This window comes from Archocentrus centrarchus, chromosome 22 (genome assembly GCF_007364275.1).
Source record: "Archocentrus centrarchus isolate MPI-CPG fArcCen1 chromosome 22, fArcCen1, whole genome shotgun sequence".
Taxonomy (NCBI): domain Eukaryota; kingdom Metazoa; phylum Chordata; class Actinopteri; order Cichliformes; family Cichlidae; genus Archocentrus; species Archocentrus centrarchus.
This window is the reverse complement of record NC_044367.1, coordinates 21524871-21547444: the sequence shown is the minus strand read 5'-3', so window position 1 is coordinate 21547444 and position 22574 is coordinate 21524871. Positions and strand designations below refer to the sequence as shown.

Genomic DNA, 22574 nt, shown 5'->3' with positions numbered 1-22574 from the left:
CCAACAGTAATTACTCCACACCACTTGTGTTTTAATTACAGTAACATCAGCTTGACCTTCTAGACTGATGTTACAGAGGTCTTCAGAGAGGACTCTGACAGAAAAGCGTTATTTCTTTATATCATTACCTTTAGGAGTTTGCTACAAAAATCCTTCAGTGGGCTGTTCTATAGAGTTGAAAATAAACTCAAGCCAGAATATCTCTCATTTTAGTGTGATAGTGATTCCCCCCCCTCCTGCTGCCATTATGTACAGGTATACCATGATTCCCAGCTCTTGAGCCAAGTGTCTTTATTGGTCAGTCCCAGGTGAGCCCAGGCGATTCACTGCTAGACAGGATCTGCTTTCAGCTCTTTATCAGAAGTGGGGCCAAGGTGTCCACGGAGAGGCTGGTGAGCTTTGTGTTGTTAATGGCACAGACAGTGTCCTTAGTGACTGGGAAGAGAGGAGGGAGAGGACCATTCGCTGCTCTGGAGCCTTGTAATTGCAAAGTCAATTCATCAGCACAACTGTCGCTCAGCTCCTCACAACAGAGATATTTATCTGAGCCAAAGAGAGGAACAGCATGACTTCAGTGGAAAAAGCTCTCAGGGAATAATGTGGTACTGCCTTAACAGGTAGAACATGCCACTAATATTGCCAAGGTAAAGGATTTATACTAAAAAGAATAGTACCACTTAAAATCCATTAACATGAGAAAGGCCAAATTTCAATGGAAGATTTCATTATAGATCTAAAACATCCATCCATCCATGCTTATCCAGGTTCATGTCACGGAGCAGCAGTCTGAGCAGAGATGCCTAGACCTCCTTCTCCATGGCCACCTCCTAAAGCTTATCTGTTTCCAATCTAGCTGAGACATGATCTCTCCAGTGTGACCTGGGTCTCTCCTTGGGCCTCTTCCCACTAAGACATGCCCAAAACACCTCACCTGGGGGGCATCTAGCAAGCATCCTAGTCAGATACCTGAACCACCTCAAATGGCTGCTTTTCAATGTAGAGTAGTAGTGGCTCTACTTTCAGTCCCCCTCCCCCCAAAGTGACTGTGATCCTTACCCCATCTCTAATGGAGAGCCCAGCCACTCTGTAGGAAGCTTATTTCCGCTGCTTGTATCCGCAGTCTCATTCTTTCCGTCACTTTCAGAGCTCGTGGTAGGTGAGAGTAGGAACACAGATTGACTGGTAAATCGACAGCTTCATGCTCAGCTCCGTCTTCACCACACCAGGCTGGTATAGCATGCACGTCACTGCATACACCATCCTTTTTTTCAATCTACTGCTTCAGTCTCCTACTTCACTCCCCCCTCACTCATGAACAAGACCTTGAGATACTTAAACTGGATGATGACAATGATCTCAGATTTGAAGGTGGTGATTATCATCCTAGCCACTTCACACTCAGCTGCACACCACCCTAGTGCAAGCTGGAGGTCACCGCCTGATGAAGCCAAGAGAACCACATCATCTGCAAAGAGCAGAGATGTAATCCACTCTGGTCTACCAATATAGAGGCACTGTCTCAGACTTCCTCGTGATGTTGCAGAGACGTCAACCAGGAAACCCCTACAACATCCAGAACCTTTAGGAACTCAGGGCAAACCTCATCCACCCCAGGGGCCTGGCCTCCGGAGGACGTTTTGACTACTTCAGTGACCTCAGCCACAGTGATGGGTGAGTTGTCCCAGACTGTTTCCAGTAAGATGGTGTGTCATTGAGAATGAGGAGATTCTCAAAGTATTCTTTCCACTGTCTTACTATATACTCAGTTGAGATCAGCGGTACTGCCAGAACTGCCTTGAATCAGACCTAAAATCTTGTTCCATAAACTCCTCCCGCACCCAGGTTTTTGCTTCAGCTACTGCTAGAGCTGCACTCTGCTTGGCCTGTCAGCACTTGTCAGCTGTCTCTGGAATCCCACAAGCCAACTAAGGTCAATAGAACTCTTCCTTCATTGAAGATCTCATGGACCAGGGCCTCTGCTAGATGCCCCCAACACACCCTCATAATATGTTTGGGTGTGCCAGGTCTGTCCAGCACCCCCCCCCCCCCCCCCCCAGCACAGTATTTAAAGTGCTTTAGTCTGTCCACAGATGTGCTCTTGCACATCTGCAAACTGCCTTGCAACCCAACTCCTTCCCAGCTCCCCTTTTACATGCTGTGCCTACCTCAGTCAGTCCTGTCTGTTGTCACTGACCTGTTCTTTGCTGGGGTCTTGCTGTTCTTTGCTCACTGGTTTTCTATGTATGCACATAGAAGGGTGGGGTGTCCCAGAACAGATCCCAAATATAAATGACTAAACCTGGAAATGACACTAATCTTTTTACAGGTGGTCATGTAAGCCTCATTGCCGCTGTGCAAAGAGGAAGAAGAGGCTTTTAGCATTTCTGTTTCAAGCACAGAAACTATTTTTTTTATGATCTGGGTGGATACAAGATGATTCATTTGGTTCTGGTAACACATAAGACCTAAAGCAACATTTACTAACATAAAAGTGCCAAAGCTAGAACTGCAAACAGTAGTTACTTGGATTGAAATAGACTTATGGCAAGATTAGCTGGCCATAATATTTTATTTTGTACAGTTAAAGTAAAGGTGAAAACATCCACCACTGGACTTGCTCATATGGAACGTAACCAGTGATTTATGGAGTGGTGGAAGGATTGTGATGCTGAGTCTGAACTGAGTTCTTGGTTGTAAACGCATCATCTGAGACTACAGAAACCTCCAGAGTGAAATCAGCTGGCCTTCTTTTTCATCGCTAAGAAAGAAATCCAGCTTACTGACAGAGAATGCACCTGCACCACCCCACCCCCATGCTGCTCACAGAACACATGCAACACCTCATGCAGGCCAGTAAAGTCTACACATGCAAACAAACACTGCACAGAAAATGTGCAGATAGAAAAGTATAGATTTACATATGCATATATTTATACATCATCATTTGAATGCATGAAATGCAACATAGAAATGCTTGCATACAAAAGTGAAGACCCAGACACACAGCTTCAAACACAGCCTGAGCTCTAACAGGAGGACCTCTGCTCTGTTCTGACAGCCATCTGTAAGCAATCTAAGCTCTTGACCCATCTTCTTTTCTCCCAGGCCTGTTCTTCTTTCTTTCCTTCTTTATCGCTCTCTCCTACTCCCTTTTTGCCCCTGAATACACACATACCCACACAGACTCATCCGATTGATGAGTGAACAGCCTATCCCGTGCACAGTTCTCTGTCCCATGCAATTACAAAACAACACACAACTTCAGAGATTTTGCTGGGTTTTAACAAAATGGCAGCACATTTGAACATTTTTAGCTGGTACATATTCTTCTTCTAGTATAGTACAATCGAATGATAAAGAGACTGGGAGTAGGTATGCTGGTGATGGAAAGAAAAACTTGGGGCAAATGCAGCAGAAGAAAATGATTTTAAAGGGGTTTATTTTTTCTACATAGCTTTTAAATTAATGCAATATGAGAATAGAATTACAGTTTGACAAATTAAAATACAAAATGGATTAACTGAAACTAAAACTGCTTCATTTTTCCTGTAAAAACCTTGATGAGTAGCATGCGGAGGACAAATCTGCTTCCCACATGGTCATTCAGAGACTTTCACATGCACAAAAAAAAAAAAAGGAGCAACAGCATTGTCATGTGTTTGTGCACTGAAGGGCTAACTTTTATTGTACTCAGAAAGAGCCCACATCAGTAGTAACAAATTTCTACTTCTTACTCTGCCATTATTATAGGATTTATTTTGTCTTCCTTTTTCCCCACATGTTCCCAGTAGGTCGTCTGGTGTGAGAAGAGAAGGATCTAGAAGCTGAGACGAGAGCAGAGGGCACAGAGGGAAGGCATCTGCACGCTTGTTGATGGGACAGAGACAGGCGGAGCAGAACAATTAAGAAGTTCCTGAGTTTTGTAAATGAACAGAAAAAATGGAAAAGAAAAACAAAGTGGCGCCAAAATATTTGCACTTTCTTCTCCCTATGTTTGACATTTTATTTGTTTTTACTTTTTTTTCCCCCTCTCTTGAAGTGACTGAAAAATATCTAGGTAAGAATGAGAATATATTTGCAAAGATATGACAGGCTCACCACTGGAAGAGCAAGTATGTGTATATTACCACAACTCCCTGTGTCAAGTCCGATGTTTTGATTCCTTTTCTCTGTCCTCAGATAACACGAGGTACTAATACATGTTTTTTTTGTCGTGTGAATTAAACTTACTGGCCCTTTGTTACAAAAAGCACATAAGTCAGTTGCAACACATAAAAGAGGATCTTGCAGTGAGTCACATACAGGCTGAATAGTGCTCGTTTAAGATATATTCTAAAAGAAGATCTACAAGTCAGTCTAGACCAACTAAAACGAATGTGTAATGTTGTATGTGAGCATGCAATATTATGTGAATGGCATGTATTGGAATTAAACTGTGAGTTGAGTCTATGGAGTCTAATTTATCAGCACAGAATTAGCTGCATGAATCCTCTTGCATTGTACAGACCCTTCTAGATACATTACCATTTTGGATATCTGGTTTTTGTCAAGTCTCTCTCCCACACACACACACACACACACACACACACACACACACACACACACACACACACACACACACACACGTTTCGGATGGGGCTAGCTTGATAGGCATCATTATTTTACCTGCTTACTTTTTCTACAATCTAAAACCAAAACCAATGCAAGAACACTCTTCTTCACATATTACTAATTTATTTCCACACTCTGTAGTAGCAAAAACAAAATAAAAATGCAACCTGAATTCCCCAAAAGTGGGAAATGTAAATACAAACACCATGCAAAGATTGTCATAAACCCATATTTAATTCACAATAGAACATAGAAAACATATTGAATGTTTAAATTGAGAATATATATATATATATATATATATATATATATATATATATATATATATATATATATATATATATATTTTTTTTTTTTTTTTTAAAAAGCTCATTTTTAAATTTACTGGTAGTAACATCCCTCACAAAAATTGGCACAGGGCCATGTTTACCATTGTGTAGCGTCCCCTCTTCTTTTAACAGCAGTTTGTAAATGTCTGGGAGCTGAGGAGACTAGTCGCTGGATTTTGGGGGGAGGATTGTTCCTCTCTAGTCTTTCATAGGATTCTAGCTGCTCAGTAATCCTGGGTCTTCTTTGTCATATCTTTGTCATATCTTTCATAGTGCACCAAATGTTTTCATCTGGTGAAGGGTCTGGACTGAAGGCAGGCTATTATGAAGACATGCTGTTAATCATAGCTGCAGGATGTGGATTAGCATTGTTTTTCTGAAATGTGCAAGGCCTTCACTGAAAAAGACGTCTTCTCGATGTTGGTCTAAACCTCTATATACCTTTTAGCATTGGTGGTGCCTTTCTAGATGTGCAAGCTGACAATTACATAGGCACTAATGCACCCCCATACCATCAGAGATGCAGCTTTTGAACTGAGTACTAATAATAAGTTGGATGGTCGCTCTCCTCTTTAGTCTGGAGGACTCAGCATCTGTTTTCCAAAAAGAATTTGGATTTGTGTGACCACATAACAGTTTTCCACTTTTCCACTACTGATTTTTGGCCTTGTCCCCTTGCACACAGAAATTTCTCCAGATTTTCTTAAACTTTTGATGATGCATGTACTGTAGATGATGAGATATTCAAACCCTTCACAATTTTACATTGAGGAACATTCTGAAATTGTTCCACAATTTGTAAATATAACTTTTTTGAGACATGCTGCTGCCATCACATTCAAAATGAGCTAATATTTTTTAATGAAATAGCAAAAAGTTTCAACATGTGATGCTTTCAGTGTTCTATAATGAATAAAATGTGGGTTTATGAGATTTGCAAATCACTGCAATCTGTAACATGAGTGAGTCTCTAAACATTTTATACAGCATTTATACAACATTTTATACAGTATGCCCATACAACTTTACAATATTGCACCCAATGGGAGATATTTCAACATGTTTACACAGAGGTTGTAATATGAACAAACAGTATTAATATAATTAAAGGACTCAAACACCTGTCCACAAAGGCATTTTTAGTGCCGAGGGATTTTCAAGCTTCTTATTTGATGGGCAAGCTATTAGACCTTGACTGAAAGGTGCTCCTCTACAGCCAGGTAGAACCATGTAAACACTGAGCTGCAACTAAAATCATTTTAATGAGTGCACACCAATACAAAACAAAAAATATATGTTTCTTAAAAAAAATTTAAGCTATGCAGTAGCTAAATCTGTTTTCATTTTAGATTGATAGTGGTTAGTTTTTTTCTCCCAAGTTTCCAGAGGCACTTCTGTACTACGTACCTCTGGTTTGCGTAAAGTAGCATAGACCTCAACTTTATGTTAATGAGGAGCTGGCATTGCTGTTTACACTGACAATGAATTGGAAGTGTGAAAACCATCATAGGTGTAGCTGACACAGAGCAGCATTATTGTTCCATCAAATACGTCTGATAATAATCACTGGTTTTTGCTCTGCTTTGGTCTCGACCACCTTTTGGAAAGATATATGCTTTGTACTAATGGGCAGTATAAAGGTACTTTATCAGAGCTCAATTGAAAAACAGCTATAGATTACAATGGGAGCTGCATAACTGAGATTTGTGGGTGTTAGTGATCAACTGTTGCAATACATTTAATTTAAAGCTGAATAGGAATAAGACATTCATTAATGCAGCTTATGTGAAGGCCACAAATCATGCATCCCATTGTTTTATGTGTAAGGGTGTAAGTCATTTTGCAAGTTTTGTTACACTTTACTATTGTAATATTAGTGTTCATTTTCTACACAATCTGCTACAGTAATGCTTTTTTTTAAAAAAAAAAAAAATGTCTTCCACTGTTTACTGATCCAAATTGAACAAATCTTTGACTCTCTGGTGGGGATTCTAGTTTTCATAACAGATTACATTCCAGGAAAGAAGTTTTAAATATTATTAGTTTCAGAGAAAAACGGCTCCACAGTTGACTAAATCCAACCAGTAAATAGAGTAAGGAGTTTACACGGCTCAGTATCTTGTTAATCTCAGCCCATTTCATCTGTCATAGTCACGTTTACCTCGCCTACTGCAAGCAAGATGTGGCATGGTAGGGCATAGAGTAAATATTGGAATCTCCCCAGTAATATCAGACTATGTTGTGTGTATGTAAATACAATTATAGTCTGACCTCAAACAGCTGATGTCAGCCTTGGTCTCTGAAACACTTAAAACTACTCATACTGGAGCTTTTCCACTTTATGTAAGACACCACAGTAAGCCCTTTAAAATACTCACTGCTTGTCTGATAAATGCTAACATTTTCTGAGCAGTGAGAGGGAAAAAAACAAAAAAACAAAACTCCAGAGTCTTGGAATGTAAAAATTAAAAATTGAATCCTCACATTTGGGAACAATTGGAGAATCGTGCCTTTGCTGTTGTGGTTTGAATACTTTGTATTTGCTTTGAATTGTATTCCCCAATAGTCACTGCAGTGGCTCACAATTATGAGACGAAAAAAAGGCTCCTTTTGTAAATATGTACAATAAGCTTTGTTTTACTAAATGTCACTGTGGGGGTGTATGATTGTTCACGTACTTCACTGTCATTCTGGCTTATTGCAAAAAGATATGCTTTTCTCTCTGTTTACATCATGTCAAACATTAGGCTGTTACAGTAGCTAACTCACAACATGGAAATGCTTAGGCGAGACTGTATGTTGTCAGCTCCGAGGACTGTTTATTTTAACTATGGTGAGGTTATTTTACTATTTCAGTTTGTGTTTTAAGAGTCCCGTCTTCGTCGCTATACATAGTCAAGACTGTATTTGTGCAGTATCTGGTGCTTAATATGCTACAATCACAAGTCCAGTTGCATGTAATTTAAGCTGGACAGTTATGCCAAGAAACCAGAAAAGAAACCAGTCTTTCTTTGAGGGCTGTGCAGTCTCTCCTGTGTGCCTGTTTCAATCCAGGTTTGAACACAGTGAGCTTATGTGTGTCTGCTGAAGTGCTTCCAGACGCTGCAGAGCTGCAAATCACATGCAAGATCTAAAACATCCCATCAGGCTAGTAATCACTACAAATCACGGTGGGAAAAGCGTAGTGAAGGAGGCTTGTAGATGACTGTCAGCTTGCTAGGGAAAAGCCAGATTTTTAATTTTTTGTTTGTTTTTGCACTTCATAGGGTTGTCAAGATCATCCAAATGTGTTCTGATAATGTTTCTTATTCATAGCCAAGGAAATTAGATCCCGTTGAAAATAAAACTTTGAGATGTGTTATTTTTGAATAAAAATGATTCATGTGGACCATGCGGCTTTGGGTGCTGCTGTTTGCCCTAAATCGTTGACATATTCAAACTTGTGTCAAAACAGACAAAAGCGAAATGAAAAGAGCCTAAAGGGAAAATATGCTTTTTAAAATTTTAAATAAATCGATGGAGTCTAAACTGATAAAAATGCACATTTATGAGGTGCATCTTGGCACACAGCAGTAGCTTCCACCTGGGTTGTATCACTCTTGGATACTCCATGCTGTTTCCCACCTTAAGTGTGACATAAATTTCAAGCAGCCATCTAGAGGCCCTGTATTTGGAAGAACTGCAAAGAAAAACCTCCCAGAGATTTGTAATTTAACATCTCACTGTTGTATGGATGGAGAGAAGAACTAAATTCAGCAACAAGACACTTGAAATCTTGAATGATGCATTTATTAATTTCGTACAGTCGCATCAAAAAAATTAGTTACTTAGAGTTACTGTGCACCACTGGTTAGACTCATGCTAGTAGTCCTATAAACATAGAAGTGCTTTTAAAAGCTTGACAATGATGTTAGAAAACAATATGGAAATAATCCTGATAGTTTTTTATATTCTGGGGAGTCGAAAAGCATTTAGAGGTGACAAGCTTTCTGAGAGGAGGGAGAAGGAGTTCAATATTGACCCCAAATGGTGAAGATTGTTCACTGCAGGCTGCAGCTTCACAATCTGAATCCTGTTATCCATGTCTGCACGAGGAGTTTTCACGCATCAAGCAAGCCGACTGAATTTAATAAACTGAAATATTTTAATAAAGATACTGTTTTTGCTTCATTTCTCTGCAGACTCGTGTATTTTTGTGTTTTTAATATTTGCAAAAACTAAAAGACCACATCACAAGCCGCTGGTGGAATTTCCTGCTGATATATATAAAAAAAACTAAAATTAACTGTCCCCCATGTTTGAATGTTGAAATCTGCTATGTACAATTATTTGTGTGTGCTACCCTGATTTAGTGATGATACTTCAAAGGTGGAGATTTTATTAGTGCATGATGGGAGGAGGAGGGCTTGTGGTGAGATTGCTGGTGGTGTGGTTTGAAAAACGGTAAAGGGGGAGGCAGGGAGGGGAGAGGGGGGCTGGTATCATAGATGAAATTGGAGCCAAGAGGCAGCTGCAGTACATCTGTCTTGTACTGACACATGTGGCATTTGACTTCCAGTGTGAAGTTCAAAAGAGTTTTATAATGACGCAGCTGCTTAGGGATGTATGTGCGTGTGTGTTAGTGTGTGTGTTTTCTCTCCTTTGTTGAAGGGGGGGAGAAGGGTAGGCAGGTTGCCGGCGGGGTTTCATAGGTGAAGGCTGGAATTTGGATTTTTGAAAGTGACGTGGGCAGAACAGAAGCTGAATGATGTTTTAAGAGTTTTATAGTTTTGTGTTATCTAACTTTGTTAAAGGAGGGGTTCTTTTTTAAATCCTTTAAACACTATTTGAATGATGCAATCTTTTTTTTTTTTTTTATTACTTATCCAATTCAGGATAAGAGGTTAAGAAAGTGGACGAGTGGAATCTTTTGATTCTGGACTTGGAGTTGAAGACATCAATCTTGACTTTCTGAGATTTTACGCAAGTGACTGTTTTACAGCAATGTTGATAGTGCAGTTGACAGGAATGCATTCCAAAACAATTTCCGTAATGATCTAATGACTCGTCTATTTACAGGCATTATGTGTGGAAGAAATCAGTCCATGTAGTAGCTGTCCAATACAGTTACCCACCATCTAATATTTCCCACATGTTTTGGCAGTGATGAGTAAATTTGTGCATTTTTATCTTCCTTTGGTGCACTGAAACGCTTAGAAACAGATCAAAACCACCATTACAGGTAATTTAGAGAGAGCCATTAGCTTCGGTGAAAGCTAAACATTAGCGGTGGGGGGATGATGGTGCACACCGCTCACCATTTGTGCCCTTGTGTGCCTGCACAGCACCTGCCCAGTTGCTTGACTGCAAGGTCAAGGGGTTGCCTTCCAGGAGGCCAGGGCTCAGGGGTGAAAGGTCATGTTCCAGACAGGCGTATCCACACTCTGATTAAGAATTCAGCTGCACAGAACAGAACAGAGCTTGCAGGTGGATGATGCATTTAACCCCCACCCCCCTAAAAATACTTCTCATTTGTGCTCAGAAACTTCTAAATATAAGTATTTGCATGACTAGCTTTCCCTTGCAAATACAGAGTACCTTAAAAAAGTGTTGCAATTATTGCAAATTTCACTTTAAAAAAATAAACAAACAAGGATTTTATTCATTCTGAAGAAAGCACAAATTCTGTTTTGCTGTATCAAATGAGCAATCTCATGTACTCTAACCTCTCAAATAATCACAATATGGTAAACAAAAGTTAAACACTATGAGATTCCAATAATTGAAAAACTTTAAAATCAAAGTTATAATTTCTGCCAGCAGTTTAGAGCTTATAAGAAATAGTTTTTAAATATGAAGCTGGAGCTGTTTTAAGTATAAGGTTTAACTGAAGTTCATTGTGTTCAATCTCTAACAGAAAGCGCTTCACCTATGACTCAGTGTAGCTGGAATTATCTGCTTCTCATCACCTCCAGGCTCCAGGGGCCACTTAATATTTATTTGTATGCATTCAACTTAAAATTAATGATAGAAATTGTTTTCAAATGATGTGGATTATGCTGAGTGTGGGAAATGTTTACAAGATTCATATTAATTTGGCTCGTGGATCTCGGCAATGAAATACAGTAATGGGCCTTGTGGATTCGAGACAGGTGTGTGGTTAAGGTAACATGATATCGTCACAAAGATACACCTATAACCCACATTTTATTAGTGGAGATACATTCTGAGGGTACATATAGCATGTACAAGTAGGTGTATTTACTGAATTCCAGCACACAAACAAGCGCAGAGATAAATATAATTGCATGCTGAGTTGTGCAACAGTTATTCAATAAAACTGGATTGGATTAAATATTAATGACCCGTGTAAAGAAACAGGATGTACCAAAAAGAATGGAGCAATTCACTTACTGAAAATAAAGCAATAGAACAATGAGATTAGGCTTTTAAGTGTGATATGACTTCAAAGGTGAAAACTGGAGATGAGTTCATATTACCTGCAACATTCACACAATCATAAAGTTTATTTGGATGACTATTAGAACCCCAAGCAAGCTAATTATGCAAACATCAGACCACAATGACTTCAACCCTTAATGCTCCATGTGTCCCATTTTGTACATTTTCTCTCTTTGACCACCATCACTGTGGTTTGGGGAGCACTGGAATGTGTGCATAGTTCCTCTCTCAGCTCCACAATAGATTAGCAGGAACCATTTTAGAACAGTTTTTTACCCAAAGGTAAAAAAAAAAGCAGCACGTACCAAAAACCACAGAACAAAGTTGACCCATTAGACCATGAACTTGCATTTCTGTGTACAGGATATACCCCATCTTAGTACTGTCTGTAAAAGCCTTGAGGCCCTAAATTGTCACAGCATTGTGTTATGGGTGTTGCCTTTTCCATCCATGATAGCCCTACAGTACATATCACCTCTGCAGCAGCAGTTCTTGACCCATAATGTCAAATGAATTAACCTTCTGTTGCTATTTATCTTTGTTGCTTTGATTCAATTTCTCTACAGCAATGTGTTCTATGAGGGCAAAACCATAAAACAGGATAGGACACAGATTTATACTTCCAACAGACTCCATCCTGAAAAACTACCATCCACAGATGTGTGTCTCATTTGAAGGAATCCAAGAAGGAAAATGCTACCAGGTGCCTCAAGAACATATCAGCCAGAGCATGGGAAACCCTGCAAAGAATGCAATACAACCTCGTGATGATGATGATGATGCAGACATTTAGGCTGTGATAAACTTTAGCTAAATGCACTACAACAAAGTTTATTTTTTACTATACTATTTCCATCCTTCATAAACATGATTACAAACTGAGGGATAGGTCCCAAAATACATTTCATTGTTTGTTTAATCATAACTCTTTTTTAGTTTATTTTCACATTTGACTGTCAGTTGTGAAGTCTCTCTGTATCTTGATCGCTATGGGAAATATCTCACTGTTAGTTGTGTAATTTAAGAAATGTATGGTTCCTTAAATGATGTTATGAGACGCAAGATCATCGAGTACCTCTAAGTTTTCCGTTCAGTGAACCTCAATAAAGGGCACACACAAAGTTATCATATATGGCATACTGCTGACCAACAACACTGAGGTGGTGATGTCCTGAGTTACGTCACTCTGCAAAACACGCACGCACGCACGCACACACACACACAAAGCTAAAACCTATGGCTGAGTTATTGCCAAAATGCCTATTCAGAACTCCAGATGGTCCCTCTTAAGATCTGACTTGAGAGCAGTTTTGCTGTTTTGAACGTAATCTGAGGTTTGGGTGCAGCAGACCCAGAGTCAGTGGGAACTCAAGACGTCGATCAGCTGATTCATGAGAACCAGAGGAGGCCCACAGCTGGCATTTTATCAGGTATGCCCCAAATTCACCATCTGTGTGTGACTTCATCACTGTGGTCACTGACACAATATGTATGTGTGTGTGTGTGTGTGTGTGTGTGTGTGTGTGAGTTTTCAGCTGGTTGTTTAGATACACAGTCATATCTGAAATTCGGGGATGAAGACAGGATTGTTGTACGGCACTCAGGAACGGAGGTGAGGAAAACCTTATGTAGATTAAAGTGTTAATATAGATATGTTGTTTGCATTCTATACAGTCTTTTTGCCAACTTTTGCTTCTATACAAAACAAACAGTCTGATTAATGCAACAATGCAGGTAAGTTGGAGAGAAGCAAGAAGTGTGTGCATGCAACAACTATATATTTTTATACATCCTTGCTTTGTTTTGGTTTGATGAAACATGAAATGTTTTGTTGTGATGCAGGAGGGAGATTACACTAGTTTTAAAGTTTTAAAACTTCAAGTCACTGTTATAATTCATAATTTTATATTAAAGTCTTTTTTTTTTTTTTAAATAATTTGTGTCAGAATCCTATACAATTACTACTACTACCACTAGACATTAATTCTTCCACTATCTGATTTTCACAGAAAATAAAACTAGAAGAAAATAAATGCATATAGATCCTGAGGGAGTGATACACCATCTCAGACTAACAAATGGCATCCCAGGAGGTTTGTTTGAATCAACCCTTTTCTATGAATGAACATGGTCTAAACAGAAGGGGCAGTAGCACTTACTTGATTAAAACTCTGGACATCTTGCCAATGTGTGAAACTCTTGTGTTTCTTGCCAAGCTTGAAATAGTCATAGGATTGCACTTGTTGCTGGAATCCTGGAAGGGATCAACAAAGCTAGTCACTGAGCTGAGGTCATTAGGTCAGAAGTCAGCACAGAGGATTTGGGTGTAAAAGTGCAACATATATTTTTAATAATTTAGCTTAATACTAATTATAGCTATAATCTATTTAACTTTACAGATGATTCTTTTTAATGTTTGTAGTCAATCAAAAATAAGAAAAAATAAGAATGCAAAGGGTTAAAAAGACCTAATTAAGAACCATTTGAAACATTTTAATGTTGCTTTAAGGGGTAGGATTATCTTATACTAGTTATCAATTACAAAATAAAGAAATAAATGGTGCTAACCTCAATCCCATTACTGTTGTAGAGCCATTTGACAGTCACGCTCGTGACCTCCATCCTGGGAGCGGTTCTTGGCTCCCTGCAGATTGGCTACCACACCGGCAATGTCAACGCTCCAGCCAAGGTCAGCAGAACCTGCAGCAGCTGAGGGAGAGCACATGCAGTTATAATGTTTCAAACTGTATTATAAGTGTAATGTGTAAATTAAGATCTGTACAAAAAAAATGCAAATAAAAGGAAAAAAAAATGCATATGCATTAATCAATAGAATTATTATCACAAGTATAAAACTGCAACAAAACATAACTCCAGACATCAAAAAGTCCTAGTCTGGCTGATATTCCATAAAAGGCCTACATTGTCCAGATATAACAGTTATGCAGAAGGGAATGCTGGAAAGCATGCTGCCTGTCAAACAAATATTACAGAGCCTCAATAAAGCACTAAATAAGGTAACGTGGTCTCAGCTGCAGACCTGGCTCCCTTCTTTGGAAGGGTTTACCATTTTCACAGGTATACTGCTCTGACTTTACAAGAAGAGCACAGCTGAGCGAGTGCCAATGCTCGGCTGTTTTGGATCTGTATTGGGGGGAGGGGGTGTCTGTGAAAATGCTGTCATAGTAAAGTCAGTGTGAAGTTTGATGGATCTAGCTTGAGCAGTATGCATCTATAGTGTGAATTTGAACATCCTAGGTCACATCGTTCGAGTTATTGCACGCACAAGATTTTCAAAAAACCTCTGACCTTTACCCTTAGGTCAAGGTCACTGAAATTGGAATGCGTCAGATTTTTAGTAGATGCATCTATGGTGTGAATTTGAACATCCTAGGTCACATTGTTCTCGAGCTATGGGAAATGCTAAAGTTTTTGTGACACAGGTGCCACCACCACTGCCGATTCCGCAGCTATGACAACACCTCTACTTTTTCTTCAGCCGGGGAAACAACCGAGCTAAAAATGAAGAAGATCCACATTTAGTCTTAAACTTTCTACATTCTCCACCGAAAACCCTAAAAACATGCCTGCAATGTAACTTAAGTAACTTATGAAATACTTCTATTGGAGGAAGTTTTTCTGCAACATATAAGTGATTTAGAACACTGGTCGTCCGTAAAAAAAACAGGAATAAAAATACAACATTGTAAAACCTCCTGCACATGAAATATGTAATTGCATCTATTTACTGTATCCCTTTGCTGTTTAGATTATTGAAGAGTTTTTCAACCACACCTGGAGAGCCAGACACAACCAGTCAATGCCAGATCACAGTCTGACTCTCCTGTGGTCACTCTCTGTCAGCATAAAGGACTTTGGAGCCTTACTGGGGTCACTGGGAGTCAAATACCTGGCAGATTCTTATGGCAGGTAAGAAGAGAAGACAACAAAACTGAGTTTTGTACAGTTTCCACCAGCATTTTTTTTTCTTTTCTCATAAATTCTATTGTCTCCTCCAGGCGTAACTCCATCCTCATAGTTAACTGTCTGTCTGTGGTGGGAGCATGTTTGATGTTTGCCTCCAAAGCCAGCGAGTCATTTGAGGTCCTCATCCTGGGACGACTGGTGTTTGGTCTGTTCTGCGGCCTGGTGATGAGCCTTAACCCCCTCTATATCCAGGAAGTGTCTCCTACCAATCTCAGAGGGGCATTTGCTACACTGAACCAGGTGTCCCTCGCTGCAGGCATCCTGGTGGGAATGGTGAGTTGAACTTTAATTCAGAATTGACTTCCTTTTTACCACTCCTTTGCAGCAGCAGTTTTATCAAGAAGCAATGCTCATTAACGTCCATGACAGATAAATCATGATTCATATGATACACGGATGTCAGTGTAGATCCTCAGTCATTCAGGTCATGGTAGTCTCAAGGCTAACAATGGGTGACGTGTGGTTATCTCAAGTGGGTCTTCATCAAATCAGCTCCACTGTGAACTACCATCACTGAACAGAGGTGGTGGCTTATGATACCAGTTGTCAGCCACTTACAATGCAATGCTGAGCTCTCTTCCCACGTGCCTCAACCCCCACTTACACCTTACTTCAGGTGACCTCAATAGGTCCCATGATAGGGTGAGGCAAAGCCTCCAAAGGGGACAACCCCCACTAGGGTTTAAATACCCGAGACTCTCCACCTTTTGGCTTGAGAACTGAAGAAGGCTCCTTGATAAGAAGAAAAAATTTAAAGAAGTCCAGCTGCTTTTTTCAAGCTCTTGAGTGATACATGGATATGACATGAAATTTGTTTTTGCTTGTGCGCTGCAGGTGGCTGGTCTGGAGATATTGTTGGGCACTGAGCATGACTGGGCCATGATGCTGTCCCTGTCTCTCATCCCAGCCCTCACACAGTATGTGATCCTACCTTTCTGTCCTGAGAGCCCCCGCTACCTGCTAATCAACCAGCGAGAAGAAAGCAAGGCAAAAAGTGGTGGGTCCACTTTTTGATTTTGTTTTTCATATTATGTTACTGGTCGTATTATTTCCAATAAGTCACCGTGTGTCTAAAGAGATTACACTTTGTATTATGATTAGTTAGCTTTTTATGAGATTACCAAGTGGGTTCTAGAAATCTAAAAGTAAAATGTTACACTTAAATAGCTCCTTAAAATATGTCACAATTTGCTGTTTTAACTCTGCAGCTCTGCTGAGGCTGAGAGGCAGAACAAACGAGGTGTTTGCTGAGCTGGATGAAATGAAAGAGGAAGCTGCTCACACTCAGAGCGGTGTCACCATCCAGGAGTTCTTCACGAAGCGCACCTACAAGCAGCCGATCATTATTGTCCTGATCATCAGCCTGGGAAGCCAACTCTCTGGATTCAATGCGGTCAGTCATAAAATCCACTTTGTATGAAAAATGTTGATCCTCTCAACTTCAGCTTCATGAAGTGATCATTTTTAGACAGGATAGAGTCCTAATTTATTGGCTACTCAGTTATTATCTTGCCCAAGGACACTTCAGACAGGAGGAGCCAAGTTGATGGCATGCTCTATGTCCTGAGCTACAACCATGAAACTGCTGTCAAGAAATACTAATAATATACGTTCACTCGGCAAAGCTTGAGCACACACATGGACAGGCTGTACCACACAGGAAACTGTATTACTGGAAGATACTGAGACACTTTTGGAGCCTGTCTCAAGTCTCAAGGGGGCGTTAAAGGAATAACATTTTTGGCACTTTTGCATTGCTTTTATCTCTTTTCCAGTTTTGCACAGTTGTTGAAAACCTGAGAAGATTTTGAGGCAATAGCTTCGTTCCTAAAAACACTGAAAGACTTCTCCCTTTACCCACTAATCTAAATACATTCCTGTGCTTTTCTTCCAGATAATCAACTATTCCACCAAAATGTTTCAGGCCAAGTTTGACCAGGCCAAATATCTCACACTGGGTGTGGGGGCTGTCAATCTGATGTTTACTTTGGTAGCAGTGAGTACAAAATCTAGCGCTGATCTTTTATATTGCGCTTCAGCATTCCCTTGTGAGTGTGTGTTTTCTGAAAGCGTAACAAACTTATTTACAATATTTAATGGGCTGCCCAACCTAATCAGTAAATCAGCTGTGTTGTCTTTTGTTGATTTTGTCACAAAATGCATCAAAAACTCTTACATGGGGTCTAAGTTTTGTCATTATTTCTTCGCGAATGGTTTAACAGCATGAACCACAACAGGATAGAGTTGCATTTTAATTCCAGTGTGTTGTTTTTTCCTCTCTAGTTCTTCCTGATGGAGAGGGCAGGGAGGAGGAGGTTGCTCCTGACTGGTTTCATCTCCATAGCAGTGTGCAACTTAATCATGACCATAGTCGATTCTGTCCTGGTAAAATCATCTGTGTGTGTTTGTTTCCATTTATGCAGAAAAAGTTATGTGCTGGTTTTGAATGTATATCCAACATTTGAAAACCCTGAAATCTGAGCTCATGAAATTCTCCATAATATGCCGTAATAATAATATGTTTGAAATGGTTTAAACACATTTATAAGGTTACAGTCACCCCCTCACCCCCAACCTGACACATTTCTACATGCAACAAAACCCAAAAACATAACCTACAACCATCCTTCCAACTTCTCGTTCCACTGTACAGCATTTGGTCCCAGAGCTCCGAAGCCTACAAGTCCTCCTGGTTTTCTGCCTGACTTCAGCCTACGAGCTGGGCCCAGGTCCGATCTCCTGGTTCATTGCTGCTGAGCTGTTTGACCAGCCTGGCAGACCCATAGCCATGGCCTTCAGTAGCCTGCTCAACTGGGGAGGGAAGTTTGTTCTGGCACTTCTCTTTCCTCCATTACTGGTGCGTAACAGTTATACTGTTGGCCTGCATGCTGTATGACCAAGCAGGGGTCATACAGCACGCAGCGGAAACTTTAGAGCTGGATTTCTTGTTCACTTTTGTGAGTTTACTTACACCTCAGAGACATAGCCTTTAAATACAGGCTGTAAATCTGCTCCATCTGTTATTCTACACACATGTATCTGTCCTAAAACATATAAATCTACTGCTAAACCTTTTTAATACAGCTTGAAATCATTTAATAAGTAATTAAATTACAGTTAACAAAGGAAGCATCTGGTCCCTATAGTGCAGCAGGAATGGCAGCCAACCTGAAATTAATACCAGTGAACCAAATCAGTGCCTTTATCGTTTGCTTTCTTTCCTTCTCTTTTCAACATTGTTTTGCTCTTGTGGTATGAGAGTCTTATCTCAAGTGACGATTCGTAGGTAAGCAGAGGTCAAATAAAAACATTAAAATGGGATTTCTGTCTGTTTCTCTCATACAGAAAATCTGCGGTGCTTATGTCTACCTCCTTTTTATGATCCTGGCTCTGCTCGCCTTCACCTTCACCTGGATTCGCCTACCGGAAACAAAGGGTCGTACATTTGATGACATCGCGGAGGAGTTCAGAGGAGCAGAGGGCATCCCTTTGTACAATAAGACTGGATTCAACACTTTCACCTGAGGAACCCATTGCTTTTTATTGATTCTGGCTGATGATCAAAGTGTTAAAGAGTCAGTTTACAACAGAAAACTGTTTGGGTTAAACATGTAGTGCTCACAGCATTGAAAACGGCTTTCAAACAACTTTTTAAAAGAAATAAATATCCTATTTCAGAACCCTTAATATCTTTAACAAAAAATAAGCAAAAACCAAACAATTCTGATCTTAATTTCAGGTATACTGACTCGTTATCTTGGATGTTAATTGATCAGCGTTTTCAAGTAAATTTTAGAGGTCTATTGATTATAATATTGAAAGTCAATGACAGTTCATATTTATCCTTTGGATAGCTCGTACTGTAAAGAGGCCAGATTTGTTTTCTAACGATCAAAAACAAACACTTTTTTTATTTTAACGCAGAAGCTGTAATGTGACAACAAAATTACACACCAAAACTTTCAGAGTTCCTTTAAATTCCTGTTCTCTATGATATGACAGTTATTTCTGTTAAATATGCAAATTATAGTGTAAATCAATATCAGGTGTAGGTGACTCTAGCAAATGAGATTATTGCCATTATTAAAAATTATAACTGCTGTTGTGTTTGAGAGCTCCAAATATTCACATTTTCATTGCATATCTAAAAGTGATTATATGGCAATTATCCTTTTAAATATTTGGTCTGGTCTTTAAGTTTAAGGCACCATCTGTACCTGATCTCCCATCGAGTCTCTTTTGGTTCTCAGCTGTGCAGCCTCAGAATTCATTATTCATGTGTGAAATCGCACGTATCTCTGAACTGTGTATATTTGCAAGATGTCTGAAAACCAACCACAGCTCTGAGGATAAATATGTGATCCTGCATGATCTACTTTGACTCGCACAGACCACAGAGGGAGTGAGACGAGGCGATTAGAGGACAAGTTTGGGCTTTAAAACATCAGGGGGTCAGAATAAAATTTTAATGAATAATGCTGTACTTGTCCATTCAGAGTCAGTTTCTAATAACTCAAAAACACAGAGCCAGAACTCTGTCAGCTTGTAAAGTCTGTTCTCATTTGACTTGGGAAAGCTTGTTTTTCTTTTTAGAAACACAAGCAAAGGTTACTGAGACCATGATTTTTCCATAAAAAGGCAGAGATTCAATTTAGAATGGGATTTAAAAAAATAAAAGGCAGGATTTGATTTAATCTTCCAGCATTTTCTGTTGAAAAATATGAAAACAGTGCCATCTACTGGACAGAACAGTCTCTCATTCATCAATAAACTACATGCAGGTATATGTTGGTAAATGCAGAAGTTTTATGGGTTGCAGAGACTGAAGTCACTGGTGTAGAAAAAAAATGCAGACAACTGATCAAGTGGACAGTACAGTGGAAGGGAGACAGGAAACTGTTTTTAGAATGATATGTGTGGATTTCACCGTTTTGGAAAACACACGAGTTACTACAAGCAGCTGTAAATAAATAAAGTCAACCCTAAATTGTTATAACCCTTAAACTGTATTGACTTCCATTAATGTCATATATAAATATTGCTTCATGTTAAAAAAATTGTAGAAAAATTACAATATCAATTGATTTTCTCTGATAACCGTTTCTAATGCATTTGTTCTGCTTGAAGACATTTTCCACCACACGCTCGGCCGATACCATTTACCCACTGTGGTGTGACAAAAGCACAAAAGGAAGTGACAATCCCTCGAAGAAACGGAGCATTAATTATTCTCAGTGATAAAAACCAGACATGCAATCCTGCTTTACAAGCTGGACCTGTTTTCCTGTCAAGAATTTCATAGTCAGGCATATAAACTTTTAAACGATGATCAGAAAACACAAAATGTCCTAAAATCCACTTCCTCTCCCTTCATCTGGAATTATTTAACAGACCTGTAGGGGGACCAACAGTACCACACATACTCCCATCTACACTCAGAGAGACAGATTCATTAAGCAACAACTCATTAGGCAAACTCTTGATATAAGTATCGAAAGCAGCTTTTATCAAACAGAACATGGATATCTTCACCATGAACAAAGGAGGTCTTCTTATACTTTCAATCATTTTGCTGTCAATATCAGGTAATTCCCATTAACCCATTTATAATACAAATTCATCTCAAACTATTTCTTATTTTTGGAGGAATGTATTTAAATTGCCAATTCTTCTGTTTGAATAGATGTAGGATAACAATTTACACAATAACTTTTACTGTTACAAACAGGTCGAACTGATGGGAGTGATGTCACCCAGACCTCCATGCTGTGGAAATACCAGGGTGATAATGCAACAATAAACTGCAGCCATACCAAGGGTGCTTCCTATTTCCAGATGTACTGGTACAGACAGCTGCCTGGAGAACTAATGAAACAAATGGTATTTACTATTGCAAACACCAAACCTGACTTTGAACCAGATTTTAGGGATGAAAAATTCTCAGCCATCAAGACGGATGCTCTCAGTGGGACACTTATAATGAAGAATTTGGTGCCAGGCTTGTATTTCTGTGCTGTCAGTGAGCACAGTGATACAGTCACACTCAACACCTGAAAACCCCAGATCATGAACTGTAGGGGGATGTCAAGCTCCACAAATGCTCACAACTGCACTTTGAATGGTGACACCGCAGATAACAGGATGACAGAGTTGTCACCTCCCCTTTTATATTTTACCCATTACAAACTCCACAGAACAGAAACTGAAGGTGCTATGCTTAACATGATCTCCACAGTCTTCAAACTCTGTTTCCTTCATATGATGGTGAATAATGGTGAGTATTCAAAGACAAAGAAGAAGTCAAATAACTGATAATTTCATCATTTTACCATCACATATGTCCTTTTTTCTCCACATAGGTGCCTCCAGTACCTACACGGTGCAGCAAACACCTCCTTTCATCATAAAGAAAGCTGGTGAATCTGTTGTCAGTGAGATCCACTGTTCACACAGTGTGTCAACTTTTGATCGCATTCTCTGGTACAAACAAGACAAACAGAAAGCTCTGCAGTTCCTGGGATACCTAAATGGGAACTATCCCTATCCTGAGGATGATGTGAAAGGAAAAATCAGCTTTGATGGAAACGGCAGAAAACATTCAAATCTGACTATTTCCAATGTTTCAGTAACTGACAGTGCTGTGTATTTCTGTGCTGCTAGCACAGTAACACAGATCCCTTTAAACTCAATACAAAAACCTCTCCCAATGTCTCTGAGACAGATTAATATCTGAACACCTGCAGCCAGCCTGCAACTAAATCTAGCCTTTGAAATACTTATTCAAAGTTTTAAGACAAATTTGACCTTGTAAAGTCATGGTGCCTGTTTAAGTCAAACCTTAATAATTGGTGGAATCATTGGAAGAAACAAAGCATTAATTATCCTCAATGATAAAAACCAGACTTGTTATTCTGGTTTACAAGCACGACCTGTTTTCCTGCCAAAAATGTCACAGTCAGGCATGTAAACTTTAAACAATGACCACAAAACACAAAATGTCCTAAAATCCACTTCTTCAGCCCTCCTTGTTTATTGTTAATGAAAGTGATGACCTGTAGGGGGACCAACAGCACCACACATACTCCCATCTACACTTCATTGAGTGACACTCCCACCTGAAAGTCTTTATGTAACTATCTGAAACAGGTCCTTTTAAAAGACAACATTGACATCTTCATCATGAACAAAGGAGGCCTCCTCATAATT

General features: G+C 39.4%; 2 protein-coding genes across 15 annotated transcripts in view; both read left to right on the top strand.

The window, feature by feature from the left end:
• Positions 1-4449, top strand: part of smoc1 (SPARC related modular calcium binding 1) — a 51522-nt gene extending 47073 nt beyond the window's left edge. For 10 of the 14 annotated variants that reach the window (XR_004019032.1, XM_030718500.1, XM_030718498.1 and 7 more), the window contains one exon: positions 3789-4449. Coding sequence is in view for 12 of the 14 variants with exons in the window: in XM_030718500.1 (XP_030574360.1) it covers positions 3789-3828 (40 nt within the window). In the remaining 2 variants the exon portion in view is untranslated. Of the gene's footprint in view, positions 1-3780 lie in introns of all 14 variants that reach the window. The other 4 variants (XR_004019033.1, XM_030718492.1, XM_030718490.1 and 1 more) reach the window with 2 other exon arrangements.
• A 9010-nt stretch (positions 4450-13459) lies between these two features.
• On the top strand, positions 13460-18967 carry slc2a1c (solute carrier family 2 member 1c). The gene is made up of 10 exons (XM_030718917.1): positions 13460-13474; positions 13972-14070; positions 15151-15311; positions 15401-15641; positions 16203-16365; positions 16577-16761; positions 17263-17364; positions 17652-17753; positions 18022-18225; positions 18714-18967. The coding sequence occupies exons 1-10, from the start codon at positions 13460-13462 to the stop codon at positions 18891-18893; spliced, it is 1452 nt and encodes a 483-aa protein (XP_030574777.1). The 3' UTR covers positions 18894-18967.
• The last annotated feature ends 3607 nt before the right edge of the window (positions 18968-22574 follow it).